We start from the raw sequence: 22,681 nt of genomic DNA, 5'->3' as shown, positions 1-22,681 counted from the left end.
AGGCGGCAGCAGACAATGTTACTAGGCCCAACCCAACAAGTAGGCCAAATGCAGTTTAATATAAAAAATATTTAAACGAAAGCCTGAAGATTGAAGCGCAAGAAAAATATACCAGGAAAACACCAAGGAGTGGCAGACACCATTAGAAGGCCCCAACCCAACAAGTAGGCCAAATGCAGTTTAATATTTGAAACGGGACAACAGTTGAAGTTCAGCTTTGTTCAGTGAAGGAAAAAAAAGAAGCAGTGGCAGACGCCGTTATTACGCCCAAATAATAAAGACAGAGGTAGTAGGCGCAAAGTATTAAATGAAGGCCAGGGCCCCTGTATATTTTAACTATCATCTATCATTTCAAATAATTCGTATTGGCAGTGCCATTTCAGGTTTTACCCGCACAGACTACACAGTGGTGGAGCTGAGAGAGGTAGTATTGCAAGTGGTAGAGCACTGTTCAAACTGGGGGGGGGGACACTCTCTCATGGGCGGCGGTACTGGCACAGGGCCCCTCATATTACGACGGTGTAATATGAGTTGTGGTTCAGTGTCTCCCCCCAAAAAATGAGGAAGTTCAGTGGAAGAGGCCGTGGGCGGGGGTTGCCAGCTGGTACTGATGGTGCTGGTGGTGCTGCATCTCGTGGTAGTGGCAAAAGCACAGTAGCACCTAAGACTGGAGGTGTTCAGCCTGCGTCATCTTCTGGCTACACAAGGCCTCGAAGGCTCCCTTCCCTGGGAGTAGGAAAACAGCTTTTAAAGCCGGAGAAGCAGGAAAAAGTGTTGTCTTTCCTTGCTGACTCACCCTCTAGCTCTTTTGCCTCCACTTCCCAAAGTTCTAAATGTAAGAGCAGCCAGTCGTCAGTGGATGCTCCCGGTCAGGAAAAAGACGTTTCCTTGTGTGCTTCTCCCAAACCAAAAGTGAAGGATGCAGCAGGCGACACTACAGGTTACTCCATGGAGCTCTTTACATATACCGTGCCTGGGTTAGAAAGGGAAATTGTACACTGCCAATTACAAGAAGAATCGGACATTGAGTGCACTGATGCACGGCCACAGCTAGATTGTGATGCTGTTCCATTGACTCTGATCACTACATTGCCCTCGCAGTTTACTGAGCCAGAATGTGACCCTGATGAAACTATGGTGCCCTGTCCCGAACGCTATAGCACCTTACACGGTGACACTGAGGAAGGTGCACATGACATTGAGGAGGAGGTGATAGATGACCCAGTTGTTGACCCAGATTGGCAGCCATTGGGGGAAGAGGGTGCCGCTGCCACTAGCTCAGAAGCGGAGGAGGATGATCTGCAGCAGCCATCTACATTGCAACAGCTGTCATCTGGCAGGCCCGTATCAGGCCAAAAATGTTTGCGAAAAACAAAACCAATTTTAGGAGAGCATGGCCATAAGGTGAAAGTAGCATAGCGCACAATGCCTGAAAAGGTTTTCGATAGTAGGAAGAGTGTAGTGTAGCAATTTTTTAACCAAGATCTGAATGATCATTCAAAAGTTATCTGTAAGAAATGCTCAAAGACCTTTAGCAGAGAGAAGAATCTTCAAAATTTAAATACAACGTGCATGCTTAGACATTTAACCAGCATGCACTTGCAAGCCTGGACTAACTACCAAATGTCCCGTACCGTTGGTGCACCTGCTTGGAATGAAGGTAGTCAGCAATGCTACATTGCTTCCCTCACTGTAAGCCCACCGGTTGGGACACCACCAGCAGCAAATGTGGAGGTATCGTCGTAAGGCCAAAGCAGTCAGGGAATCACAAGGTTATTGGTAGGAAAGACTGTATGTAGGCCAACAACAAGAATACCATAACAAACTCTCTCTCAATCCGCCATGTCCACCACCACCACCACCACCGCTAGTTCCACCATATGCAGCTCTCCAGTCCAGCTCACCCTACAAGAGACTCTCGTTAGGAAAAGAAAGTACTCATCCTCTCATCCGCGTACACAGGATTTGAACGCCCACATTGCTATACTAATCTCATTACAGATGATGCCCTACCATTTGGTTGAAAGTGAAGCTTTCAAAGACCTGATGGCCCACGCAGTACCACGCTATGACCTACCCAGTCGACACTTCTTTGCGAGAAAATCCATCCCAGCCCTACACCAGCATGTCAAAGACCGCATTGTCCATGCCTTGAGGCAATCAGTCAGTGGAAAGGTGCACCTCACAACAGATGCATGGACCAGTAGGCATGGTCGGGGACGTTACGTGTCCATCACGGTGCACTGGTTAATGTGTAGAATGCAGGGTCCACAGGGGGCAGCCATAGTGGGACAGTTCAGCCTATCCCACAGTCTTAGGAAACAGTTGGCATAAGGTGTTCTCCACTCCTCCTCCTCCTCCTCCAGAAGTGAAAGCTCGTGCACAGAGCGCAGTCGCCCTACCACTCCATCCGCAGCTGCCAGTGTTGCACACGGGGTGTCCCATTATCGAACAGCTAGTGGTAAGCGTCAGCAGGCTCTGTTTCAAATGAAGTGTTTGGGCGACAACAGACACACCGCGGAAGTACTGGTGGAGTACTTGCAGCAACAAACTCAGCCATGGCTGGGCAGTGTACATCTTGAGGCAGGCAAGGTACTCAGTGATAACGGAAGGAATTTTATGGCTGCCATAGCCCTTTCAGAACTGAAACACATACCTTGCCTGGATCACACCTTTAATCTGGTGGTGCAGGGCTTCCTCAAAAATTATCCAAAGTTACCAGCCCTGCTCCTGAAGGTGCAAAGACTTTGCTCGCACATCCGTCGGATGCCCATACACTCCAGCCGTATGCTGAACCATCAGCGATCGCTGAACCTTCACCAGCACCGCCTAATAATCGACGTTGCAACAAGGTGGAACTTCACACTGCACATGATTCAGAGGCTGTGCGAACAGAGGCGTGCTGTAATTAATTTGTGGGAGGATACACGGGCAGGCACTTGGATGGCAGACATGGAGTTGTCTGGTGTGCAGTGGTCGACGCCATCATAAGCATTAACATCCCACTTATGCGTCTGCTGATGCAAAGTTTGATGCACATTAAGGAGCAGGCGTCTGCAGCCGAGGAGGAGGGAAGCCTTGATGACAGTCAGCCATTGTCTGCTCAGGGAACTGTCCAGGACAAATTGGCGGACGAAGAGGATGAGGAGGAGGATGATGGGGATGAATATGTATGGGAGGAGGATGATTCTCAGGTGGCAATAGAAACTGGTGGCATTGCAAGGTCTGGTACAAGTTTATTGTGGGACACTTGTGATGTTGATTTGCAAGAAAGTGGTCCTCAACCCAGCAGAAACAGTTAATTGACACCTGGAACATTGGCCCACATGGCTGAGTATGCCTTGCGTATCCTAAAAAGGGACCCCCGCATTGTTAAAATGATAACCGATGACGACAACCGGTTGGCCTGCCTCCTGGATACAAGATATAAAGGAAAACTGCAAAATATCATGCCACTTGAGAACCTAGGTCAAATATTGGCTACCAAACAAGCAACTCTTGTAGACTGTTTGGTGCAGGCATTCTCAGCACACAGCGGCGGTGATGGTTCTCACACGAGCTGCAGGGGACAACATGGCAGAGGTGCTAGAGGTGCAGAAATCCGAAGTGGCGTTGGACAGAGGGGTTTTATGACAAGGTTGTGGGATGATTTCGCAATGACCGTTGACACGACAGGGACAGCTGCATCAATTCAAAGTGACAGGAGACAGCATTTGTCCAGTATGGTTACAAACTACTTTTCTGCCCTTATCGATGATCCCCCTCAAAGGTGATTCCCCTGTGATTACTGGGCATCTAAACTAGACACCTGGCATGAATTGCCAGAGTATGGATTACAGGACCTCGATTGCCCTGCTGTCAGTGTGCTTTCAGAAAGAGTGTTCAGTGCTGCTGGTTCAATGATGGACACGTAACGTCCCTGGCCATGCCTACTGGTCTATGCATCTGTTGTGAGGTGCACCTTTCTACTGACTGATTGCCTGAGTGCATAAACAATGCGGTCTTTGACATGCTGGTGGAGGGCTGGGATGGCTTTTCTCGCAAAGAAGTGTCGACTGGGTATGTCATAGCGTGGTACTGCATAGGCCATCATGGCTTTGAAAGCTTCGCTTTCAACCAACCAGTAGGGCATCATCCCTAACGAGATTAGTCTAGCAATGTGGGCGTTCAAACCCTATGTACGCGGATGAGAGGATGAGTACTTCCTTTTCCTAACGAGAGTCTCTTATAGGGTGAGCTGGACTGGAGAGCTGCATATGGTGGAACTAGCGGTGGTGGTGGTGGTGGACATGGCGGATTGAGAGAGAGTTGGTAATGGTATTCATGATGTTGGCCTACATACAGTGTTTCCTACCAAGAACCTGGTGATTCCCTGACTGCTTTGGCCTTGCGACGATACCTCCACATTTGCTGCAGGTGGTGTCCTAAACAGTGGGCTTACAGTGAGGGAAGCAATGTAGCATTGCTGAATACCTTCATTCTGAGCGGGTGCACCAACATTACGGGACGTTTGGTAGTTAGTCCAGGCTTGCAAGTGAATGCTGGTTAAATGTCTACGCATGCACTTTGTATTTAAATTTTGGACATTCTTCCCTCTGCTTAAGATTTTTGAGCATTTCCTACAGATAACTTTGCACTGATCATTCGGATCTTGGTTAACAAATTCCCACACTGCACTCTTCCTACTATCGAATACCTTTTCAGGCATTGCACGCTGTGCTACTTTCACCGAATGGCCACGCTGTCCTAAAAGTGTTTTTGGTTTTGTCAAACGTTTTTGACCAGATACGGGCCTGCCAGATGAAAGCTGTTGCGATGTTGATGCCTGCTGCGGGTCATCCTACTCCGCTTCAGAGCTACTGCCAGCGGCACCCTGTTCCCCCAATGGCTGACAATCTGGGTCAACAACTGGGTCATCTATCACCTCCTCTTCAATGTCCTATGCACCTTTCTCTGTGTCACCGTGTAAGGTGCTATATCATTCGGGACGGGGCACCATAGTCTCATCAGGGTCATATTCTGGCTCAGTACACTGCGAGGGCAATGCAGTGATCTGAGTCAATGGAGCAGCATAATAATCTAGCTGGTGCTGTGCATCTGTGCACTCCATGTCCGATTCATCGTGTAATGGGCTGTTAACTATTTCCCTTTCTAACCCTGGCACAGTATGTGTAAAGAGCTCAATGGAGTAACCTGTAGTGTCGCCTGATGCATCCTTCACTTTTGCTTTGAGTGACGGACACAAGGAAGCGACTTTTTCCTGCCCGGGAGCATCCACTGACGACTCGCTGCTTTTATATTTTGAACTTTCTGAAGGGGAGGCGAAAGAGCTAGAGGCTGAGTCAGCAATGAAAGCCAAGAGTTGTTCCTGTTGCTTCGGCTTTAAAATCGGTTTTACTACTCCCAAATAAGGAAGCCTTCGAGACTTTGTGTAGCCAGACGATGATGCTGTCTGAACAACTGGAGCCTTAGGTGCTATTTTGCTTTTCCCACTACCACCAGATGTTCCACCACCACCACCACCATTATTACCAGCAGGCAATGACCGCTCACAGCCTTTTTCACCAGACTTCTTCATTTTTGGGAAAATGTAACCAAACAAACAACCGTTATATGGTACTGGAAAACAAGGTAGAAGGTGTATATAAACTTGATGAGAATTTAAATCTCCCTTTTTTTGGGGAGGAGACTGCAGCAAAACTCAGGCCCAGTGTATTACACTACACAATGTAAGTGGCAGAACGTGGCTGGCAGATATACGACAAACAGAACTGACGCTGATCCACTTAGTGGCAATTTAAATCTCCCTTTTTGGGTGGTAGACTGCTGCAACAATCAGGCCCAGTGTATTACACTACACAATGTAAGTGGCAGAACGTGGCTGGCAGATATACGACAAACAGAACAGACGTATATCCACTTAGTGGCAATTTAAATCTCCCTTTTTGGGTGGGAGACTGCAGCAAAACTCAGGCCCAGTGTATTACACTACACAATGTAAGTGGCAGAACGTGGCTGGAATTCTTATATAAAAAAAGGGACTGTACTACAATAAAAATCTCCCTACAATGATCTCAGGACAAGTATGGCAGCCAGCAATAAAAATGACTAATGCACAGAAAAGTGTTGGGACAAATAAACAATAGAACTGTGCAGAAAGGAGCAACAGGATTTTTGCTTTTAAAAAAGCAGTTGGCTTGCACAGCAGCAGCGTACAAACAGCAATGCAGCTATCAGGCAGCCTAATAAGCTACAGAGCTGATGCACAAAAATCTAGCCTCCACTGTCCCTGCAAAAAAAAGATGGTGTTGGACTGTGGAAAACGCTACAGCACAAGCGGTTTGGGGGTTAATCTTCCCTCCCTAAGTATATCCCTGCTTCTGACGAAGCTGCAGCAAAATCTCCCTATGCTCAAATCGGCAGCAGTAAGATGGCGGTCGGCGTGCACGCCCCTTTATAGCCCCTGTGACGCCGCAGAAAGCAAGCCAATCACTGCCATGCCCTTCTGTAAGATGGTGGGGACCAGGACCTATGTCATCACGCTGCCCACACTCTGCGTGCACCTCCATTGGCTGAGAAATGGCGCTGAAAACGTCATGCGAAACGCGACTTTGGCGCGAAGATCACCAACCTCATTGCCGATCCCACGCTGGGATCGGTTCGGGTTTCATGAAACCCGACTTTGCCGAAAGTCAGCGATTTTTAAAATTGTCCAATCCGTTTCGCTCAACACCTACTCAAAACGTTTCGGTTCAACATAAACCTTCTTCAGTTACTACAAAATGCAAAAAGTGCAAATAAATGCAAGAAACAAAACAACGAAAGTATATACAAAAAAGGAGAAGAAGTCGGTCAAATACAATGTAATCATACATAATATATAGCAGAGATAAATCTGACAGAGAATACAAGCCAAAATCTGCGCAACAATCAAATATAGGTGTAGCGAAGGGGGGGAAAGTGCAGGACCAGTAGTGGGTATGTGGCAGTGTGACGGAGGTATATAGGGAACATACCGTGTACGGAATACATATGATGAATGTGCCTGGAAGTCAGCAGGCCAGAATAAATCTATGAAGGGGACTGTAGAAAGCAATGGGGTTACCAGAGGATAAGGCAAAAAACCATGGAGAATCATATAGGCGGGTATGTTACTTACGATGCAGCCGTGATATGCGGAGAGAGGTACTAAAAAAGTATGAAGATAATGGTAGTAAGTGGGTGAAGCAGAGATTGTTTCACCTAACCGTGCAAGAAGGAGTTAATTTATACCTGTAGGAGAGTCAGGTAAAGGCATGTATACCGCCAGGCGGAGCCCACCGCTTGTCTGGGGATGAGGACTCCGTATGGAGTCTAAAAGGGGAAGAGGCGGGACAAAGGCGGGACAAAAACGGCCGGCAGCCAATGAATGGAAGGCCCCAGCCGGAAGTGACATATTGCTGCAGAAAAAAAAAAAAAAAGCAGCGCTAGATGTAGCTGTGCTAGAAATATGAAGCAAACCGGAATAAAGCCTAGCTGGTAACTGGTACCCATGAATAGAAAGGCGGTGGGTGTAATGGGAGAAGGTGGGGGAGAAGTGGGGACACTGGATGTTGAATAAAGGTAAAGAAAGGGGAGATGCAGGGAGCAGCGGGTGTGTTGATGGGTGGAGCATATAGTTCTATGGAAAGGTGTGCACCATGTATAGCAAGGGAAGTGCCCATAGACTGCAAAAGGTAAAACTAGGTGCAGAGGAATGTCCGGAAGCTGAAGGTATAGATGTGCCCCATATTGTAGACGTGCAGGAGAGGATTCGTGTTGGTGACATCCAATCGCATTAGTATAAGCGGCTCTAGTAGGGAACAGAACAAAATATTAGTAAAACCCTTTTGGATGGAGGTTTTTGATCTTATTTCTAAAATAGGGAAATACAAAATAATTATGTCTCCTCCACTCTCTCTTTTGACCCTACGCTCTGACTTTCTTTCTATAGATATTAAATTAATCCTCTTTCATATTTTCTCAGTTGCCAAAATACTTCTAGGTGCCAGGTGGAAATCCGAGACCATTCCCAGTCTCAATATGCTACTAAACAGATTAGCATCCCATAACACCTTCAAATTAGTTTTTGCCATGAACAACAACTCCCTTACAAAGTATAAAGCCAAATGGGCATTATGGAATTCATTATTTTCCCCACATGCAGAGTCCTTTACAGCTGATTGATATGGCTCTATAGCCAGTGGATATGTCAAGCGGAAATCTTTTAAGATTGTTGCTCTTTACTGTGTCACCACTCTCAGTGGACTATTGTTTTGTTCTTCTACTATTGTAAAATTACAATCTCAACATTTCTCTACAGAAGAATATAGAAAAAAATTGGACTACAGGGAGGAAATTAAGGTTACATAACCAGCAATTTCATAACAACCACGATGATATCAAATGCCAAAGTGGAAATCTGGCTGAAATGTTATCATTTTTATGATGAAAGTTCTCCCCATATAACTTTTTTTACACATAGTTTTATGCATTTGTGTTGGGAATAGAAAAGGTCCAAAGTGAGATCGATAAAGTTATTGGATCAAATGAGCCCCAGGTCATTCATCGTAGAGAGATGCCGTATACTGATGCCGTCATCCACGAGATTCAACGATTTGGAAATATTATTCCTAACAATGTGCCCCACGCTACTACTCAGGATGTAAACTTCAGAGGCTATCTCCTTCCCAAAGTAAGTAAAAAAATAAACATTGAACCTTACTTTTTGGTAACATCAAATTTAAGTGTTTTCCGCTATGTATTTTTACTTTGGCATAGATAATCACTTAGCATGCAGTTTTCCCAGCCAGTCTCCTTGCTTCCTCTTCCAGTCGGGAATGTCATGCTATGTTTCAACCAGTGTGGATAGAGTATCTTGCGAAGCACTAGATACCAGACAGAAATGGAAGGAGGAGATTTGGGACATGGGCAGTGGTGAAAAGGAATGACAGAGGTCCAAGACATGATGTTTCGTTTGTTTTAACTTTTAAACCATCATGTGGTTATTTTTTTATATAGCGATAACTTAAGTATTGGATAACCACCTTATGGACAAGTATTTTCCATCCATTTCACAAATGTTCACAAATGTTCTGATTTTGATACATATAGACCCATTGTCCTCCTCTGAACATTTCATATAAAATCAAAGAGGCTTTTTAAGCCAATAACTTGCATTTTTTACAGGAATGAAGTCAAACTCCTTAAGTGATTTGCAAGGCTTCATAGCTTTCCATGCTAAACAAAATTATTATTATTATTTTTTGTTTTATAACATTTTAAGGGGAGCCTTTCACCCCCAAAATCTATGGTTAAGTAAGCTCACCATCATCAGGGGCTTATCTACAGCATTCTGTAATGCTGTAGATAAGCCCCCGATGTTACCTGAAAGAGGAGAAAAAGAGGTTAGACTATACTCACCCAGGGGCGGTCCCGCTGGGGTCCGGTCTGATAGGCATCTCAGGTCCGCTCCGGCGCCTCCTATCTTCATTCCATGACGTCCTCTTCTGGTCTTCACACCAGTGCTCTGGCACAGGCGTACTTTGTCTGCCCTGTTGAGTGCAGAGCAAAGTACTGCAGTGTGCAGGCGCCGGGCCTCTCTGACTTTTCCTGCGCCTGCGCACTGCAGTACTTTGCTCTGCCCTTAACAGGGCAGACAAAGTACGCCTGCACCAGAGCCGCAGCATGAAGACAAGAAGAGAATGTCATGGAATGAAGATAGGAGGCGCCGGAGCGGACCTGAGATGCCCATCGGACCGGACCGCAGCGGGACCACCCCTGGGTGAGTATAATCTAACTTCTTTTTCTCCTCTTTTAGGTAACATCGGGAGCTTATATACAGCATTACAGAATGCTGTAGATAAGCCCCTGATGACGGTGAGCTTACCTCACCATCGATTTTGGGGGTGACAGGTTCCCTTTAACTAGTCTGTAATGATAATACCAATTATGTATAGGTTTCATTGCTCTTTGTTTTATTACTTTTTCATAATAAAAAATATTTGAAATATACAGTATATATATATATATATATATATATATATATATACACCCATCCTCAAAAAGCCCCCCCCTCGACCCATCCTCTGTGTCTAGCTATCACCGGATATCGCTTCTCCCTTATGCCTCCAAATTACTGGAGCAACACGTCCATCTTGAACTGTTCTCCCACCTCTCCTCCTGCCTCCTGCTCCCTCTTTGATCGGTTACAATCTGGCTTCCGACCCATCACTCAACTGAAACTGCCCTAATTAAAGTCACCAAAGACCTTCAAACTGCCAGGAGCAAGCGACGCTACTCTGTCCTCCTTCTCCTTGACCTGTCTTCTGCCTGACACTGAGGACCACTCCCTTCTGCTACAGATCCTCTCATCTCTTGGCATCACAGACCTGGCCCTATCCTGGATCTCGTCATATCTGACAGACCGAATATTCAGTGTCTCCCTCCCCCACACCACCTCCTCACTTCGCCCCTTGTCAGTCGGTGTTCCTAAAGGCTCTGTTCTAGGACCCCTACTCTTCTCCATCTACACCTTTGGCCTTGGACAGCTCATAGAATCCCACGCCGATGACACGCAGATTTACCTATCCGGACCTGACCTCACCTCATTACTTACCAAAATCCCGCACTGTCTGTCCGCTATTTCAGCCTTCTTTTCTGCTCATTTTCTAAAACTGAACATGGACAAAACAGAATTCATCTTCTTTCCCCATCTCGCTTCATCTTCTACCCCTCTACCAGACCTATCCATCAATGTCAATGGCTGCTCACTTTCCCCAGTCCCACACGCCCGGTGCCTCGGGGCGATCCTCGACTCTGCCCTCTCTTTCAAGCCACATTGTTATGACCCCAATGGCAAAGGATCTCAGAGGTTACAACAAAGTCTGCAAACACAAAAAACCAGCTCATAGGGAAGTGGTAACTAGGCTGACCGTATACCTGATCCTTGCACAACAACTAGCAGTAGCCGGGGAACGTACCTACGTTTATTCTAGACGTCTCGCGCCAGCCGGAGAACTAACTAACCCTATAAGGGAAAATAAGACCTTTCTTGCCTCCAGAGAAAAGACCCCAAAGTTGGATACAAGCCCCCAACAAATAATAACGGTGAGGTAAGAAGAAAAGACAAACGTAAGAATGAACTAGGTTTTAGCAAAGAGAGGCCCACTGACTAATAGCAGAATATAGGAAGATGACTTATACGGTCAGCAAAAAACCCTATCAAAATATCCACGCTGAATATTCAAGAACCCCCGAACCGACTAACGGTGTGGGGGGAGAATATCAGCCCCCTAGAGCTTCCAGCAATATCAGGAATCACATTTTGTACAAGCTGGACAAAAATTAGAACAATGCAAATAACCAAAAATAAGCAAGCAGGACTTAGCTTATCTTGCAAAGAACCAGGACCAGCAGACAGGAGCAAACAGAAATGAACTGATTACAACGATGCCAGGCACCAGACTGAGAATCCAGGAAGTTTAAATAGCAACACCCCTGGCCTAACGAACCAGGTGGGTACCAAGCTGGGGAAAGACAATCCCAGTGCCATACCACTAGTGACCACAAGAGGGAGCCAAGAAGTATAGTTCACAACAGTACCCCCCTTTAAGGAAGGGTCACCGAACCCTCACCAAGACCACCAGGGCGATCAGGATGAGCAGCGTGAAAGGCACGAACCAAATCGGCCACATGAACATCAGAGGCGACCACCCAGGAATTATCCTCCTGACCATAGCCCTTCCATTTGACCAGATACTGAAGCCTCCGTCTAGAGAGACGAGAATCCAAGATCTTCTCCACCACGTACTCCAACTCGCCCTCAACCAACACCGGAGCAGGAGGCTCAACAGAAGGAACCACAGGCACAACGTACCGCCGCAACAAAGACCTATGGAACACGTTGTGAATGGCAAACGACACCGGAAGATCCAAACGAAAGGACACTGGATTAAGGATTTCCAAAATCTTATAAGGACCAATGAAGCGAGGCTTGAATTTAGGAGAGGAGACCTTCATAGGAACAAACCGAGAAGACAGCCATACCAAATCCCCAACACGAAATCGGGGACCCACACCGCGGCGGCGGTTGGCAAAACGCTGAGCCTTCTCTTTGTGACAACTTTAAGTTGTCCACCACATGATTCCAAATCCGCTGCAACCTATCCACCACGGAATCCACCCCAGGACAGTCAGAAGGCTCAACATGTCCCGAGGAAAAACGAGGATGAAAACCAGAGTTGCAGAAAAATGGCGAAACCAAAGTAGCGGAACTAGCCCGATTATTAAGGGCAAACTCAGCCAATGGCAAGAAGGTCACCCAATCATCCTGATCTGCAGAAACAAAACACCTCAAATAAGCCTCTAGTGTCTGATTAGTTCGCTCCATTTGGCCATTAGTCTGAGGATGAAAGGCAGATGAAAACGACAAATCAATGCCCATCTTAGCACAAAAGGATCGCCAGAACCTGGACACAAACTGGGATCCTCTGTCAGACACGATATTCTCAGGAATGCCGTGCAAATGAACCACATTCTGAAAGAACAAAGGAACCAGATCGGAAGAGGAAGGCAGCTTAGGCAAAGACACCAAATGGACCATCTTGGAAAAACGATCACACACCACCCAGATGACAGACATTCCTTGAGACACCGGAAGATCTGAAATGAAATCAATGGAAATGTGTGTCCAAGGCCTCTTCGGGACAGGCAAGGGCAAAAGCAACCCGCTGGCACGAGAACAGCAAGGCTTAGCCCGAGCACAAGTCCCACAGGACTGCACAAATGACCGCACATCCCGTGACAAGGAAGGCCACCAAAAGGACCTAGCTACCAAATCTCTGGTGCCAAAAATCCCCGGATGCCCTGCCAACACCAAGGAATGAACCTCGGAAATTACTCTGCTGGTCCATTTATCAGGAACAAACAGTCTGTCAGGTGGACAAGAGTCAGGTCTACCAGCCTGAAATCTCTGCAACACACGTCGCAAATCAGGAGAAATGGCCGACAAGATTACTCCCTCTTTAAGAATACCAGCAGGCTCTGAGACTCCAGGAGAGTCAGGCACAAAGCTCCTAGAAAGAGCATCAGCCTTCACATTCTTTGAACCAGGCAGGTACGAGACCACAAAGTCAAAACGGGAGAAAAACAATGACCAACGAGCCTGTCTAGGATTCAGGCGCTTAGCAGACTCGAGATACATCAGATTTTTGTGATCAGTCAAGACCACCACACGATGCTTAGCACCCTCGAGCCAATGACGCCACTCCTCAAATGCCCACTTCATGGCCAACAACTCCCGATTCCCAACATCATAGTTCCGCTCAGCAGGCGAAAACTTCCTAGAAAAAAAAGCACATGGTCTCATTACAGAGCAACCAGAGCCTCTCTGCGACAAAACAGCCCCTGCACCGATCTCAGAAGCATCCACTTCAACCTGAAAGGGAAGTGAGACATCAGGCTGACACAAAACAGGCGCCGAAGTAAACCGGCGCTTCAGCTCTTGGAAGGCCTCCACGGCTGCAGGAGCCCAATTAGCAACATCAGAACCTTTCTTGGTCATATCCGTCAAAGGTTTAACAACGCTAGAAAAGTTAGCGATAAAACGACGGTAGAAGTTAGCAAAACCCAAGAACTTCTGAAGACTCTTAACAGACGTGGGTTGAGTCCAATCATGAATAGCTCGGACCTTGACTGGGTCCATCTCTACAGCAGAAGGGGAGAAAATAAAACCCAAAAAGGGAACCTTCTGCACTCCAAAGAGACACTTTGAGCCCTTCACAAACAAAGCATTCTCACGCAAAACCTGAAACACCATCCTGACCTGCTTTACATGAGAGTCCCAATCATCAGAAAAAAACAGAATATCATCCAGATAAACAATCATAAATTTATCCAGATACTTCCGGAAGATGTCATGCATAAAGGACTGAAACACTGAAGGAGCATTAGAGAGCCCAAAAGGCATCACCAAGTACTCAAAATGACCTTCGGGCGTATTAAATGCAGTTTTCCATTCATCTCCCTGCTTAATGCGCACAAGGTTGTACGCACCACGAAGATCTATCTTGGTGAACCACCTGGCACCCTTAATCCGGGCAAACAAGTCCGACAATAGAGGCAAAGGATACTGAAATTTAACAGTGATTTTATTCAGAAGCCGATAGTCTATACAAGGTCTCAAAGATCCGTCCTTCTTGGCCACAAAAAAGAATCCCGCACCAAGAGGGGAAGAGGATGGACGAATATGCCCCTTCTCCAAAGACTCCTTGATATAAGAACGCATTGCGGCATGCTCAGGTACAGACAGATTAAATAATCTTCCCTTAGGAAATTTACTACCCGGAATCAAATCTATAGCGCAGTCACAGTCCCTATGAGGAGGAAGAACACTGGACCTGGACTCACTGAATACATCCTGATAGTCAAACAAATACTCAGGAACTTCTGAAGGAGTAGAGGAAGCAATAGACACCGGCGGGGAATCGCAATGAATTCCCTGACAGCCCCAACTTGACACAGACATAGCCCTCCAATTCAAAACTGGATTATGGGTCTGTAACCATGGCAGACCCAAAACGACCAAATCATGCATTTTATGCAGAACAAGAAAACGAATCACCTCCTGATGTTCAGGAGTCGTGCACATGGTCACTTGTGTCCAAAACTGCGGCTTATTTTCCGCCAATGGCGTAGCATCAATTCCTCTAAGAGGGATAGGATTTACTAAAGGCTCCAGAACAAAACCACAGCGCTTGGCAAACGACAAGTCCATAAGACTCAGGGCAGCACCTGAATCCACAAACGCCATAACAGGGTAGGAAGACAATGAGCAAATTAAAGTCACAGACAAAATAAATTTAGGTTGCAAATTACCAATGGCGACAGGACTAACAACCTTTGTTAGGCGTTTAGAGCATGCTGATATAACATGTGTAGAATCACCACAGTAAAAACACAACCCATTCTGACGTCTATGATTTTTCCGTTCGATTCTAGTCTGAATTCTATCACATTGCATTAAATCAGGTGTCTGTTCAGATAACATCACCAGAGGATTAGCAGCTTTGCGCTCCCGCAAACGCCGGTCAATCTGAATAGCCAGCGCCATAGAATCATTCAGACTTGTAGGAATGGAGAAACCCACCATCACATTCTTAATGGCTTCAGAAAGGCCATTTCTGAAATTTGCGGCCAGAGCACACTCATTCCACTGAGTAAGCACGGACCATTTCCGAAATTTTTGGCAATACACTTCAGCTTCATCCTGGCCCTGAGAAATAGCCAGCAAAGCTTTTTCTGCCTGAATTTCAAGATTGGGCTCCTCATAAAGCAATCCGAGCGCCAGAAAAAACGCATCAATATTTGCCAATGCCGGATCTCCTGGCGCCAACGAGAAAGCCCAATCCTGAGGGTCACCACGCAAAAAGGAGATAACAATTTTAACTTGCTGAGCTGAGTCTCCAGACGAACGAGGTCTCAAAGATAGAAACAATTTACAATTATTCCTAAAATTCCTAAATTTAAATCGATCTCCAGAGAACAGCTCAGGAATAGGTATTTTAGGTTCTGACATAGGACTACTAGTAACAAAATCCTGAATGCCCTGCACACGAGCAGCAAGCTGATCCACACTAGTAATCAGAGTCTGGACATTCATGTCTGCAGCAAAGCTTAAAGCCACTCAGAGAAAAAGGGGAGGAAGAAAACAAAAAAAACTCAGAATTTCTTTTCTTTTAATCCCACTTCTGCAATGCATTAACTATTCACTTAGGCCTGGCATACTGTTATGACCCCAATGGCAAAGGATCTCAGAGGTTACAACAAAGTCTGCAAACACAAAAAACCAGCTCATAGGGAAGTGGTATCTAGGCTGACCGTATACCTGATCCTTGCACAACAACTAGCAGTAGCCGGGGAACGTACCTACGTTGATTCTAGACGTCTCGCGCCAGCCGGAGAACTAACTAACCCTATAAGGGAAAATAAGACCTTTCTTGCCTCCAGAGAAAAGACCCCAAAGTTGGATACAAGCCCCCAACAAATAATAACGGTGAGGTAAGAAGAAAAGACAAACGTAAGAATGAACTAGGTTTTAGCAAAGAGAGGCCCACTGACTAATAGCAGAATATAGGAAGATGACTTATAGGGTCAGCAAAAAATCCTATCAAAATATCCACGCTGAATATTCAAGAACCCCCGAACCGACTAACGGTGTGGGGGGAGAATATCAGCCCCCTAGAGCTTCCAGCAATATCAGGAATCACATTTTGTACAAGCTGGACAAAAATTAGAACAATGCAAATAACCAAAAATAAGGAAGCAGGACTTAGCTTATCTTGCAAAGAACCAGGACCAGCAGACAGGAGCAAACAGAAATGAACTGATTACAACGATGCCAGGCACCAGACTGAGAATCCAGGAAGTTTAAATAGCAACACCCCTGGCCTAACGAACCAGGTGGGTACCAAGCTGGGGAAAGACAATCCCAGTGCCATACCACTAGTGACCACAAGAGGGAGCCAAGAAGTATAGTTCACAACACCACATATCCAAGCCCTTGCCTTCTCCTGCCGTCTCAAACTCAAAAATATTTCCCGGATCCGCGCATTCCTTGACCGCGACACCACAAAAACACTAGTGCATGCCCTTATCACCTCCCGCCTTGACTACTGCAACCTCCTACTCTCTGGACTCCCCTCTAGCACTCTGGCACCACTCCAATCCATCCAACACTCTGCTGCCCAACCAATCTTTCTGTCTCCCCGCTATTCCCTAGCCTCTCCCCTATGCCAAGAGCTTCACTGGCTTCCTATCGCCCAGAGATTCCAGTTCAAAACTCTCACAATGACATACAAAGCCATCCACAACCTATCTCCTCCATATGTCTGTGACATGGTCTCCCGGTACCTACCTGCACGCAACCTTCAAACCTCTCAAGACCTCCTTCTCTACTCCCCTCTCATCTCTACTTCCCACAAACGCATCCAAGACTTCTCCCGTGCTTCCCCCATACTCTGTAACTCTCTACCCCAACACAGACTCTCGCCTACCATAGAAACCTTCAAAAAGTGCCTGAAGACTCACCTCTTCCAACAAGCCTACAGACCGCAGTGATCCTCGACCTACTGAACCAATGCATAACCAGCTCTACCCTCTCCCAGTGTTTCCTCACCCATCCCCTGCAGACTGTGACCCTGCCCTCCTTATGTACCTGTATGCCTTGTTTTTTGCTCATGTTTAATGTATTTGTCTATATTTGCCCCATATTCACATGTAAAGCACCATGGAATAAATGGTGCTATAAGAATGTATAATAATAGTAATAATAATATATATATACATATATATATATATATATATATATATATATATATATATATATATATATATATATATATATATACACACACACACAGTACAGGCCAAAAGTTTGGACACACCTTCTCATTTAAAGATTTTTCGGTATTTTCATAACTATGAAAATTGTACATTCACACTGAAGGCATCAAATCATTATGAATTAACACATGTAGAATTACCGTATTTTTCGGACTACAAGACGCACTTTTTCCCCCCCAAAAAAGGGGGGGAAATGGGGGGTGCGTCTAATAGTCGCAATGCAGCTTACCATGGCGGCAGAGGTGCGGCGGCAGAGGTGTGGCAGCAGAGGTACGGAGATGAGGAGGCGCAGTGAGCGGGGTCCCTTTTCCCAGTGAGGTGATGCAGCAGCCCGGTAAGGCAGCAGAGCTGGGTGAATCCTGACGTTATCGGTGGGCGCGGCCATCTTCCTGAGGCCGCGCATTCGCAGATGGAGCTCTGCTGCCCGGGGCTTCAGGAAAATGGCCGCGGGATGCCGCGCGTGCGCAGATGGGGATCGCGGCGGCCATTTTCCTGAAGCCCCGGGCAGCAGAGCTCCATCTGCGAACGCGCGGCCTCAGGAAGATGGCCACGCCCACCGATATCAACAGGATTCACCTGGCTCTGCTGCATTACCGGGCTGCTGCATCACCTCACCGGGACATTGGACTCTGTATCCTGTATCCTTTTGCTTCCCAGGATGGGTGCAGCAAGGTTCAGGAAGGATCTCGTGGGCACATGGACTGGAGATGATGGAGGTAGTGGTGTACATTGTGAAGCGAGTATTCCACAGGCGCTCAGATGTCTGAGTCCTTGCCGCTTCCCGTCGCTCCTCAGCACCACATGGCACGGCCGGCTCTCCGCCTCCAGCAGGGCTCGCAGCAGTACAGAGGCGCTTTTCCCGCAGTGTCCGGTCATGGCGGCTGTGTCTCGGTAGCGGAGCTCCTCACTTATTACCGGCTTCTGAAATAATTATTGCGCTGAGGAGCGCCGGGAAGCGGCAAGGACTCAGACATCTGAGCTCCTGTGGAATACTCGCTTCACAATGTACACCACTACCTCCATCATCTCCAGTCCATGTGCCCACGAGATCCTTCCATCACCTCACCGGGGAAAGGGACCCCTCTCACGCCATACCTCTCACTGTGCCTCCTCATCCCAGCACCTCTGTCGGTAACCACTGCTGCCACCCTCCCATGGACACCAGGCCGTGGCGTCGCCCACCTAAGCAGGAAGGGACCCTGCTCAGGTGCACGCCATACCGCATCACCCCACCTCTGCCACCACCATGCCTCCTGTGATCCTGCTCTGCCACCACCAGCCCTCAGGTAAGATACTGTAAATTCGGACAATAAGACGGACCCCCATCTTATAAAAAATCTTTTTTTCTGCAATTTTCACCCCAAATTTGGGGTGCGCCTTATGGTCCGGTGCGTCTTATAGTCCGAAAAATACGGTATATACTAAACAAAAAAGTTTGAAACAACTGAAATTATGTCTTATATTCTAGGTTCTTCAATGTAGCCACCTTTTGCTTTGATGACTGCTTTGCACACTCTTGGCATTCTCTTGATGAGCTTCAAGAGGTAGTCACGGGAATGGTTTTCACTTCACAGGTGTGCCCTGTCAGGTTTAATAAGTGGGATTTCTTGCCTTATAAATGGTGTTGGGACCATCAGTTGTGTTGTGCAGAAGTCTGGTGGATACAAAGCTGATAGTCCTACTGAATAGACTGTTAGAATTTGTATTATGGCAAGAAAAAAGCAGCTAAGTAAAGAAAAATGAGTGGCCATCATTACTTAAAGAAATGAAGGTCAGTCAGTCCGAAAAATTGAGAAAACTTTGAAAGTGTCCCCAAGTGCCATGGCAAAAACCATCAAGCGCTACAAAGAAACTGGCTCACAAGGGGACCGCCCCAGGAAAGGAAGATCAAGAGTCACCTCTGCTTCTGAGGATAAGTTTATCCGAGTCACTAGCCTCAGAAATCGCAGGTTAACAGCAGCTCAGATTAGAGACCAGGTCAATGCCACACAGAGTTCTAGCAGCAGACACATCTCTACAACAACTGTTAAGAGGAGACTTTGTGCAGCAGGCCTTCATGGTAAAATAGCTGCTAGGAAACCACTGCTAAGGAAAGGCAACAAGCAGAAGAGACTTGTTTGGGCTAAATAACACAAGGAATGGACATTAGACCAGTGGAAATCTGTGCTTTGGTCTGATGAGTCCAAATTTGAGATCTTTAGTTCTAACGACCGTGTCTTTGTGCGACGCAGAAAAGGTGAACGGATGGACTTTACATGCCTGGTTCCCACCGTGAAGCATGGAGGAGGAGGAGGTGTGATGGTGTGGGGGTGCTTTGCTGGTGACACTGTTGGGGATTTATTCAAAATTGAAGGCATACTGAACCAGCATGGCTACCACAGCATCTTGCAGCTGCATGCTATTCCATCCAGTTTGCATTTAGTTGGACCATCATTTATTTTTCAAAAGGACAATGACCCCAAACACCTCCAGGCTGTGTAAGGGCTATTTGACCAAGAAGGAGAGTGATGGGGTGCTATGCCAGATGACCTGGCCTCCACAGTCACCAGACCTGAACCCAATCGAGATGGTTTGGGGTGAGCTGGACCGCAGAGTGAAGGCAAAAGGGCCAACAAGTGCTAAGCATCTCTGGGAACTCCTTCAAGATTGTTGGAAGACCATTCCCGGTGAATACCTCTTGAAGCCCATCAAGAGAATGCCAAGAGTGTGCAAAGCAGTCATCAAACAAAAGGTGGCTACTTTGAAGAACCTAGAATATAAGACACAATTTCAGTTGTTTCACACTTTTTTGTGAAGTATATAGTTCCACATGTGTTAATTCATAGTTTTTATGCCTTCAGTGTGAATGTACAATTTTCATAGTCATGAAAATACAGAAAAATCTTTAAATGAGAAGGTGTATCCAAACTTTTGGTCTGTACTGTATATATATATATATACACTCACTGGCCACTTTATTAGGTACACCTGTCCAACTTCTTGTTAACACTTAATTTCTAATCAGCCAATCACATGGCGGCAACTCAGTGCATTTAGGCATGTAGACATGGTCAAGACAATCTCCTGCAATTCAAACCGAGCATCAGTATGGGGAAGAAAGGTGATTTGAGTGCCTTTGAACGTGGCATGGTTGTTGGTGCCAGAAGGGCTGGTCTGAGTATTTCAGAAACTGCTGATCTACTGGGATTTTCACGCACAACCATCTCTAGGGTTTACAGAGAATGGTCTGAAAAAGAAAAAAAATCCAGTGAGCGGCAGTTCTGTGGGCGGAAATGCCTTGTTGATGCCAGAGGTCAGAGGAGAATGGGCAGACTGGTTCGAGCTGATAGAAAGGCAACAGTGACTCAAATCGCCACCCGTTACAACCAAGGTAGGCCTAAGAGCATCTCTGAACGCACAGTGCGTCGAACTTTGAGGCAGATGGGCTACAGCAGCAGAAGACCACACCGGGTACCACTCCTTTCAGCTAAGAACAGGAAACTGAGGCTACAATTTGTACAAGCTCATCGAAATTGGACAGTAGAAGATTGGAAAAACGTTGCTTGGTCTGATGAGTCTCGATTTCTGCTGCGACATTCGGATGGTAGGGTCAGAATTTGGCGTAAACAACATGAAAGCATGGATCCATCCTGCCTTGTATGGAGCATCTTTGGGATGTGCAGCCGACAAATCTGCGGCAACTGTGTGATGCCATCATGTCAATATGGACCAAAATCTCTGAGGAATGCTTCCAGCACCTTGTTGAATCTATGCCACGAAGAATTGAGGCAGTTCTGAAGGCAAAAGGGGTCCAACCCGTTACTAGCATGGTGTACCTAATAAAGTGGCCGGTGAGTGTATATACAGGTCCTTCTCAAAAAATTAGCATATAGTGTTAAATTTCATTATTTACCATAATGTAATGATTACAATTAAACTTTCATATATTATAGATTCATTATCCACCAACTGAAATTTGTCAGGTCTTTTATTGTTTTAATACTGATGATTTTGGCCTACAGCTCCTGATAACCCAAAAAACCTGTCTCAATAAATTAGCATATTTCAACCGTCCAATCAAATAAAAGTGTTTTTTAATAACAAACAAAAAAACCATCAAATAATAATGTTCATTTATGCACTCAATACTTGGTCGGGAATCCTTTGGCAGAAATGACTGCTTCAATGCGGCGTGGCATGGAGGCAATCAGCCTGTGACACTGCTGAGATGTTATGGAGGCCCAGGATGCTTCAATAGCGGCCTTAAGCTCATCCAGAGTGTTGGGTCTTGCGTCTCTCAACTTTCTCTTCACAATATCCCACAGATTCTCTATGGGGTTCAGGTCAGGAGAGTTGGCAGGCCAATTGAGCACAGTAATACCATGGTCAGTAAACCATTTACCAGTGGTTTTGGCACTGTGAGCAGGTGCCAGGAAGCATGAAGTGCTCCAAAATCTCCTGATAGCTAGCTGCATTGACCCTGCCCTTGATGAAACACAGTGGACCAACACCAGCAGCTGACATGGCACCCCACACCATCACTGACTGGGTACTTGACACTGGACTTCAGGTATTTTGGCATTTCCTTCTCCCCAGTCTTCCTCCAGACTCTGGCACCTTGATTTCCGAATGACATGCAAAATTTGCTTTCATCAGAAAAAAGTACTTGGGACCACTTAGCAACAGTCCAGTGCTGCTTCTCTGTAGCCCAGGTCAGGCGCTTCTGCCGCTGTTTATGGTTCAAAAGTGGCTTTACCTGGGGAATGCGGCACCTGTAGCCCATTTCCTGCACACGCCTGTGCACGGTGGCTCTGGATGTTTCCACACCAGACTCAGTCCACTGCTTCCTCAGGTTCCCCAAGGTCTGGAATCGGTCCTTCTCCACAATCTTCCTCAGGGTCCGGTCACCTCTTCTCGTTGTACAGCGTTTTCTGCCACATTGTTTCCTTCCAACAGACTTACCATTGAGGTGCCTTGATACAGCACTCTGGGAACAGCCTATTTGTTGAGAAATTTCTTTCTGGGTCTTACCCTCTTGCTTGAGGGTGTCAATGATGGCCTTCTTGACATCTGTCAGGTCGCTAGTCTTACCCATGATGGGGGTTTTGAGTAATGAACCAGGCAGGGAGTTTTTAAAAGCCTCAGGTATCTTTTGCATGTGTTTAGAGTTAATTAGTTGATTCAGAAGATTAGGGTAATAGGTCGTTTAGAGAACCTTTTCTTGATATGCTAATTTATTGAGACAGGTTTTTTGGGTTATCAGGAGTTGTAGGCCAAAATC

The 22,681-nt window shown here is 46.3% G+C and overlaps 1 protein-coding gene across 2 annotated transcripts in view; it reads left to right on the top strand.

Annotated features, from left to right (window-relative positions):
- The window catches only part of LOC143808684 (cytochrome P450 2C8-like), a 189,763-nt gene that overhangs the window by 139,910 nt on the left and 27,172 nt on the right, over nucleotides 1–22,681 (top strand). For both annotated transcript variants that reach the window (XM_077291594.1, XM_077291593.1), the window contains one exon: nucleotides 8,529–8,713. In XM_077291594.1, the coding sequence (XP_077147709.1) occupies nucleotides 8,529–8,713 (185 nt within the window). The remainder of the gene's footprint in view (nucleotides 1–8,528; nucleotides 8,714–22,681) is intronic.

Source organism: Ranitomeya variabilis, chromosome 2 (assembly GCF_051348905.1).
Source record: "Ranitomeya variabilis isolate aRanVar5 chromosome 2, aRanVar5.hap1, whole genome shotgun sequence".
Lineage (NCBI taxonomy): Eukaryota > Metazoa > Chordata > Amphibia > Anura > Dendrobatidae > Ranitomeya > Ranitomeya variabilis.
This window is presented reverse-complemented; position numbering and strand designations above follow the sequence as displayed.